The sequence below is a fragment of the Rhea pennata genome, chromosome 1 (assembly GCF_028389875.1).
Source record: "Rhea pennata isolate bPtePen1 chromosome 1, bPtePen1.pri, whole genome shotgun sequence".
Lineage (NCBI taxonomy): Eukaryota > Metazoa > Chordata > Aves > Rheiformes > Rheidae > Rhea > Rhea pennata.
The window spans coordinates 66,397,397-66,405,235 of record NC_084663.1 but is presented as its reverse complement, the minus strand read 5'-3'; the positions used below and the strand labels follow the sequence as shown (position 1 = coordinate 66,405,235).

General features: G+C 37.0%; 1 protein-coding gene across 2 annotated transcripts in view; it reads right to left on the bottom strand.

Annotated features, from left to right (window-relative positions):
- Positions 1-1,738: 1,738 nt before the first annotated feature.
- The window catches only part of IPO8 (importin 8), a 45,700-nt gene continuing 39,599 nt past the window's right edge, over positions 1,739-7,839 (bottom strand). Inside the window, exons 22-25 of one of the 2 annotated variants that reach the window (XM_062590394.1) lie at positions 5,618-5,823; positions 3,925-4,155; positions 3,131-3,247; positions 1,739-2,450 (exon numbers count right to left, since the gene is read on the bottom strand). In XM_062590394.1, the coding sequence (XP_062446378.1) occupies positions 2,353-2,450; positions 3,131-3,247; positions 3,925-4,155; positions 5,618-5,823 (652 nt within the window). In that variant the 3' untranslated portion in view covers positions 1,739-2,352. The remainder of the gene's footprint in view (positions 2,451-3,130; positions 3,248-3,924; positions 4,156-5,617; positions 5,824-7,839) is intronic. The other variant, XM_062590405.1, reaches the window with a different exon arrangement.

Sequence of the window (7,839 nt, the reverse complement as noted above, 5' to 3'; positions counted from 1 at the left end):
TCAGCTGAGTGGCACAAAGATGATGCTGTGGCAAAAGCAGATTTTTCCTTGAACACATTAATTCTTAAATATTAGTTTGTGACTGTACAGGCAACCTCATTAGCAGAAGAAAAATAAATTCCTTTTCTACTCTGCATGTCAGAGTAGAGAGGGAAAAGGGGCTTTAAAAGAAATCTCACTTGATAGTCTAATTTTTATAAATAAATTAATAAAGGCCTTACACATTTCACCTGCCTACCTCTTAACTTCCATTGCCAGGTAAGACAGAAGTCATCAAAAACCTTTAGTTCCAAAAAACACTTTTAAAACTTGTGAATGATTTCAAAACTTCTGTGGTTTCTGAGAAATTCACCAACAAACTTGACGTAACATCGTCATACCATTTCAGTCAATACTAAATTAGCATAAGTGACCAGTGATTTTCATGGCCTAACTTTTAAAATAAAGGTGTGAGGCCCTGCTCTCTGCTCTTTGAGCTCAAAGAGCCTGTCAGTCTAATGCCATTCAATGTATTGTTTAGTTTTGAAAATCCAGTTTTCTATATGTACAACAGACCTACAAGAGGGAAATTTTCACTGTTGCTATTGAATGAATAGCAGCAGGGAAAAACCTACATGAACCAGGGCCACTTATTCTGCAGCTACTGTGGGGAAAAAAAAAAAAAAAAAAAAAAAAGGAGCAGCAGAGAATAGCGCTAGAGAGAGTCTGACACAAAGACTCAGAAACACAGAAAGCAGCCAGGAACCTCCCGTTCTGTAAGTGTGAGCATGAGGAGATTCCAGGCTATGGGGCAAGGAGAAAGACAGAAACACTATGGCCTTGTCCTGAAGCCAGGGAGTAGAGAGCTTCAGATTTATTAGATTGAAATATTATTACTCTGACACATCTATAAAAAATGAAAGCTTCAGCACAGAGCAGGGCCAGCCATCTGCAATTCTTTGCAATTGCTGAAAATTTGATGGGGGTAAAGGAAGGGCTTTGACTTTTCAGTTGAGGCACTGCTCCAAAGAAATATTTATCCACATGTGATTAACATTGCTTGGTAAACATATTTAAGTCACAGAGAAATTAACATATAGAGACAAAACCTGGATTAAAAAGGCTCCAATCCAAGCTTCAAGATGCTTACACTTTCTGAAGTACCCCTCTTTATTTAGTCTATGCCACTGTGATCCCAGTAGATCTAGAGAAGGAGTACCTATCCAAATCAGATTTCTCATATAAGTTTCTCACTACATGAACATATTCACAAAGGTCCAGTAATATGTATTTGAATTTATGAGAAACCAATCTTTGAGATTTACAAAAAAAATCTGGCAAATTATTAAATTTCAGCATGGGACAAGAAGAGCCAAATGGAATGCAGAGCAGAAAGTCAATCATAGAAGTGTAAGATAATAAGAAGAAAAGTTTTGGAGATGTTTTTCCTTCTATTGAGATAAATAAAATATTGTAAATATTTTGTACTACTTTGTTCAGTACTACCACTGGAATGGTAATGAATGAATTAAAACAGAAAAGCAGTTTACAGGAGCCCAAATAAAATCCAATATTCAGTGAAAATACACGAGATAAAAAATTGTCATGTAGAACATCTACATGCAAGGGCCACACCACTTTTGCAGGCAGAAGCTAATATCAATGTAGACTTAGGATACAAACCTGCCAGGTCATGTGTGCCATTATAACTCAAGTGAGTTGATTTCATGGCTACGGGAAATAAATTAAAACCACTGTATCAAGGGAAAATCTGCATTTTGTTAAGACAGTTTCACACCACCAGTGTATGCTTTACAACTACAACAGATGCTTCCCTATACACATTTGGTCTGCACCAAATAGGGAAGATGAGACAACATTCTGAATCCAGCAAAGTATATGCAACCAACAGTTAAATTATGTCGTAAAAGGCAGATAACAGGAAAACATGGACCCAAGGCTTACAGTGTATCTAGAAATGTCCTTACACTTAAAAAATTATAATGCACTCCAAAATTCTTTTGTTCAGGCAATCCACGTACAACAGAAGGCACTGTTATCCATATGAATCTATCAATTCTGCACAGCAAAAACCTGAGAAGTGCAACTCAATTAGATGCAACCTGGCCCCCTCCCAGTCATTCAGGTTCCTTGAAGACAAATGTTTCCTTTTCAGTCCATCAAATTATAAAAACACCACAAGAATTTGTACATTACAGTAGCTGGTTAGAAAGAGCATTCTGGTGTGGGAAGCACACTGCTATATTCCAAGAAACCTTCAGCAGCATTAAATTACCCTCCCCTATCGCTCAGAAGTCATGATGATAAAATGTAACGATGAAACCCTTCCCATTGACCTTTGCAGTTTCTTCTTCAGTTGCCACCGGGATTATTTCCAGCAAAGTTAAATGCTGTGATCAGTCCTTTGTTGTCAAATGTGTAGCCACTTTGTTGTTCTATTGTCTTAGTCTCTAGAATTCAAAGAAGGAAAAGGATATGAAAAATGGTCTACAGAGAACACTTTTGCTAGAGATAATACAGTTCAACTAAGAATGGAAAGCTGCCGAGTCAAAATTTGATTCCCTAAATGCACTGACAGCAATAAATTACACTCAGATTTTCTTTAAATACATAAATACATGCATCTCTACAGCAGAATTGAGAAATTAATCCATTACAAAATAATTGTATGTGATATTATTCTACATGCTTCTTGATTAAATTAGAAGTTATCTTCAATGATGCAAGCTTTCTAAACTTCTAAAGCCTTACTCTAATTGCGAAGCTAATGTTAGTGGTTAAAAAGACGTTAAGCGCACAATGATCTATATTAAATGACTGGTTGACAGCTAGGTGTTGCCTTCATTTGCTCTTCATTTCAAATGCCAGATTGTGAAAAAATTGTTTGGACTCTGTCCAAACAGCAGCACATGTCAACGAGGAGGCAATTAATTAGAGGCAACAGTAATCTCTGAATAACACACACTTCAAGGCAAGGGATAATACGGGCACAATTTCCTACTCACACTTCTCAGGTCTCCTGTATGATTCATATCAATTAGCATAAAAATTCATTCTCCCTGTTGTTACAGATTAGATGGAGTTCCAACAGCTCTGCAACACACAAAATAGTTCAGGAGAAGTGACTCACCTGCAGCACTTCGCCGGTGTTCTGCTAATGTATAAATTTCCTGCAGTTGCTTCTTCTGATCCTCACTCAAAGGTGCTGTCAGCGAATGGTACCAGCCTGCATCTTGGCTCTGCACCGCTGTCAAAACAGGAATGGATGAAAAGTGACAACCAGCTTAAATGGAAAGTCCATTTCAGAACAAAACGAAACACACAGAATCCCTATTTGGTTTAAAAACAGAATGTGCGCTGCTGAAAAGATCTAGTATTCGTATCAGTCGGTTAGAACAGAATCCCACTGTAATAGAAGCAATCCATTTTGGGGAACTTAATTACATGCTCTGCTTTCTGAAACAGTGAATTAACAATGTGGCCATTATTCATGGACAATGATGAAGTTAATCTCTTAATTTAAGACTCATATCAAAAATAAAAACAACACAGTTTGTAAAACACTCTGGAGAAGGAGAAAATCATTTTTTCCATTAGGATTTCAACACCTAGACAGTGACAAACGTTTCTATATATAGGATTCTCTCTAGTGACTGAGACCCACTTATTTAGGCTGTGGTTGATCTGAAAGAGAACATGAAGAGAATTAGTCTCAGGCTGTTTTTGCTACCATCTGCTTTTTGTGGTAGTTGCTAGCCAAACAATTTTAGGACTAGTATTAGAACATAAAAATCACATTTTTTCAGTTTCAATAATCTAAATCATTACTCATAACACAGAAAAGGGTTTTCACCAATGATGATCATAGACATCTCCAAACTATTTCATGACGTTATAGCATTTTGCCAACTAGCATATACATACCTAAAAGTGCTTGTGCAAAAAACTGGTATTCATCAACACCATTTTCAAGGTCAAGCGGTGTGCTGAACCCTTCAAGGGCAGTCTCTTCCAAAGCATCTTCATCCCAGTCGTCATCATCATCATCGTCCTCTTCCTCTCCACTACCACCACCATCACCACCCCCTCCACCATGGTTCTCTTGCATCGCCTGGCTCACTTCATTTGTCTCCTCCTCATCACTTGGTATTTCTTCTGCAAAAGCATTAACTTATTTTGTAAAATAAAGTTTTAAAATTATTAAGAAACAATGACTGATGAATGAAGAACAACAACTGAATCTATCTTTTTGGCTGAAACAAAAAACCCTCTGTTAATATGCCTGCCCCTTACAAGAAGTGGAGCAATGAAGCTGTTAAAATGTTTCCTACATTCAATATCAGTAACACTTCTGTTTCTATCAAGAACTGGGGAATGTGACACTAACCTCTTTTTTTCTTTTTTTCATGTGTGCATGGTCACTGCATAATCATAGAATCTTGAAATTGAGCATATTTGTCTACAATAGTGTCCCACTACTGTGCTCTTTAAATGATGAACAAATAAAATCTTGCATGTACTTTACAAATTGACATAAAAAAAAGAGAAAACTAGATACACTCCAGAAGTCCTGCCTGTTCTTCAGCATGCTCCTTTTTTAGCTTTACTTTCCATCTTGTTTATCAAACTTTTATACCCTGGATTAAAACCAACTCCAATATGCAATTACAAAAATTGCTGTTTCCCACTTAAGGAAAAATACTTGAGTTATAAACAAGCTAAAAAAAAAATCTCCCCTCTAATTCCAAATCTTCAATTCTTCCAGCATTAACATGATAGACAGAATGAAGATGACACATCTGCAACAATCAGAGGAACTGAACCAGAGCACATAGATTTGAAAATTATTATGCAGTTTCCATACTGTATTCTTATGCATTGGAAAAAATTCTGTAATGCCATTACAAAACAACCATACACGAAATTTCAATGATTATATAATCTGCTTAAACCTAACCTGATTTTCAGACCTCAAATCATCTATTTCCTATTGCAAGCAAAATAGATTCACACATATCTACCTACAAAGTTGTCCAAGATTTACTCTTCAAACTCCTTTTCTCACTTATTCCTTGGAGAGTTTTTTCCTTCTGCCAGCCACAGCAATAAGAGGTCTGTCTATGCAAGGAACCTTCAGTTGTCTGAAAACCCACTTTTCAAATCAGAGTGCCACCTTTCACCTGGACAAAGACAACTTGCCAGGATTTCTTTCAAAGTTCACTAAAACAGGTCTTTAAAATAGCTGGCTACCAGGAACAGTTTCTTTCCAGCAATCAAGAATATGGCCAAATCACTGGCAAACTCCTGCTATCTATGTGAGAACACTCTGGATGTTGATGGATGCAGTGCATTAACAAAACAGCACAGTGGACTGCAAGTTTTATTGTTATTTCTAAACTAAAACTGCCCTTTCACAAAGTGTTAGCTATTATACGTTGAAATAGGGCTTTTGATTACATTTTGGGAGCAAAAATCAGTTCCTGAGGTGATCTTTCAAGCACGCAGTAAGCCTAGCTATTTTCAGCAGACTAATGAGTCTTAGAAAGGAACTGCTGTTTCTTACCCCCTTTAAATTAAATCCAGACAAAATCCACAATGTGAAAAGGGGAGATTTTACCATTATCTTCTGCAACGTGTTTTTCATCTTTAGCATGATCCTCATGTTCTGTGAGTTCTCGTGAGGCGCAAACTTGTTTTAAGCCCAGGAAGAGGAGCAGGATTGAAGGGACAATCTGCGCAGCCACAGCATCCACTGCAGGTGGTCGGTTCCGCAATTCCATTAGGATGCTAAGTCCTATTATACACATCTTTCTGTCATGGAGTCTAAAACAACACACACTTGTTAGACAAAAAGCAGATTTCCACTGCATAGATATGCAGAGAAAAATAATATTGCTGCTCCACTCCTAAGCACTACTTCAGCTAAAAGTCCTGGTACTTGCTGTGGCGAAAGACAGAGACGATGTCATAGAGATCACTTGTCCTAAGTCCACTTTTAAACTCCTAAATATATTATTTCTTTTGTTCTGAATGCAAGTTCCCCACTGAAAGATACTGTACTCGATAACAATTACCTATCTTTCAAGCACTGGCCAAATTCCTGGGACAACTGTTAGTTACGCTAAATAAGCTATGCAAAGTTTGTTATGCTAAATAAATACTGTCTAATGATTATGTAAAGTACCTTGTCTTTAGTAAAACATTTGATACAGGTTATCACCATTCAGTAAGATGGAATATTAATTTGCACTGGCTTAGATAGGAGCATTGTTGCAGGGACTGAGATTAGCAAAAAGACTGTGAATAAAGAGTAACAAGAAGAAGGATGCACGGAATTGTAGGGTGCTGTTATGGAGTGACACAGGGCTTGCTGTATTTAAATATATTTATGAGCAGTCCATCAGAATGGCTGTATTACACGTTCAATTTTTGTTATTAACTTGAGACATACTGCTAACTCCAGCAAGAGCAGAGAAATAATTGTCAAGAATAACAAGTAGTACACTCAAATGGGGAACTTAGCAGATGAGTAAACCACAGGAAAATACATAAACTAACAAACAAACTATAGGTAAATTAGGGAGAGAAATACATGGAATAACTAGCAGAATGATTTTTATGATGCTGTAGTCAGGAAACTAGGTAAGAACCTATGCTCTTAAAAATAATGATTTATTCTGAGTTCTACAAACAGAAGTCATTTGCAAACAAGCCAGGGAAAAATTCTCTAACTGCCTCTACAGATAGTCTTTGGCTCTACTTCAGGATACTGGAAACACCAGTATTCCAATCTTCTTTAACATCTTGGTATTTTACTGTTTAGCGCTTCAGAGGAGGTTGTTTTGTTTGAACTATTCAATTTGATACCAACAGCATCTGTGCAAGTCTTCTGCAGGACAAGTAGCTCCAGCAAAAATGGCCCTACAGAAACAACGTAAACCTCCAGAGCTGGCTTCTATATAAGTTCTTTTCCTCCTGCATTCATGCATCAGTTGATCTAGGAAATCTTTATCTATGCACTAGCATAGCAGTGCTAGCACAGCTGCAACAGGACACGGCAGAAAAGCAAGGGAGCAGGGGAGCCCCCTTACAGCATTTTCAAATGTTTCCAACTGCTAGAGAATGGCCATCCTCCAGACTTTTGGTAGAGTCTGTTTGGAATGAAGAATAAAGTTGAGAGAGAGGAAGCTATGAAGATGTGCATGAGAGCCCATACTGCTATAACACAAACAGCAATAAAAAAAGGGATCAGATAGCTTAAGCCATCATTTCAAAAATTAATACAGAAATGTAATTTTAAAACACTTAAAATTTCATTACCAAAGATCTCATACGACATGCTACTGAACTATAATATTCAAGTGATCATGTATTACAGCTTTCTGAACTTAACACGTGCTTAAACAAGGCTGAGAATCTGGACAGGTTTCATCATACCACTTACTTTGTCAGTCTTGTTATGGCTTAGTGAAATGTTTCCATTCTCAGAGTAGTTGATAGTAACAATAAATTATATAACAGCATGCATAGCATTATGACCACAGAAGTCCATCCAAGAAAAACAATGTCACATGCATTAAAAGACATGCTTTGTCATGTTGGGTTTGACTGCTTCCCTCCACTACACATGTTGAAAAACACACCAAAGTGGGCAAAGAGTGTCCTTCCATCATTGCTAACTGCAATATTAAAATACTTCTTCTCAAAAAGGAAGTGGCAAAAAAGAAGAGGACACAAAAATGAAGGAAACTTAATCAGAGGAATACAGTCTGCTTTCATCTTGATTACAGAGCAAAAAGAAATTAAATTAAAAGATAAGAATTCAAGGAAATTAAAGCC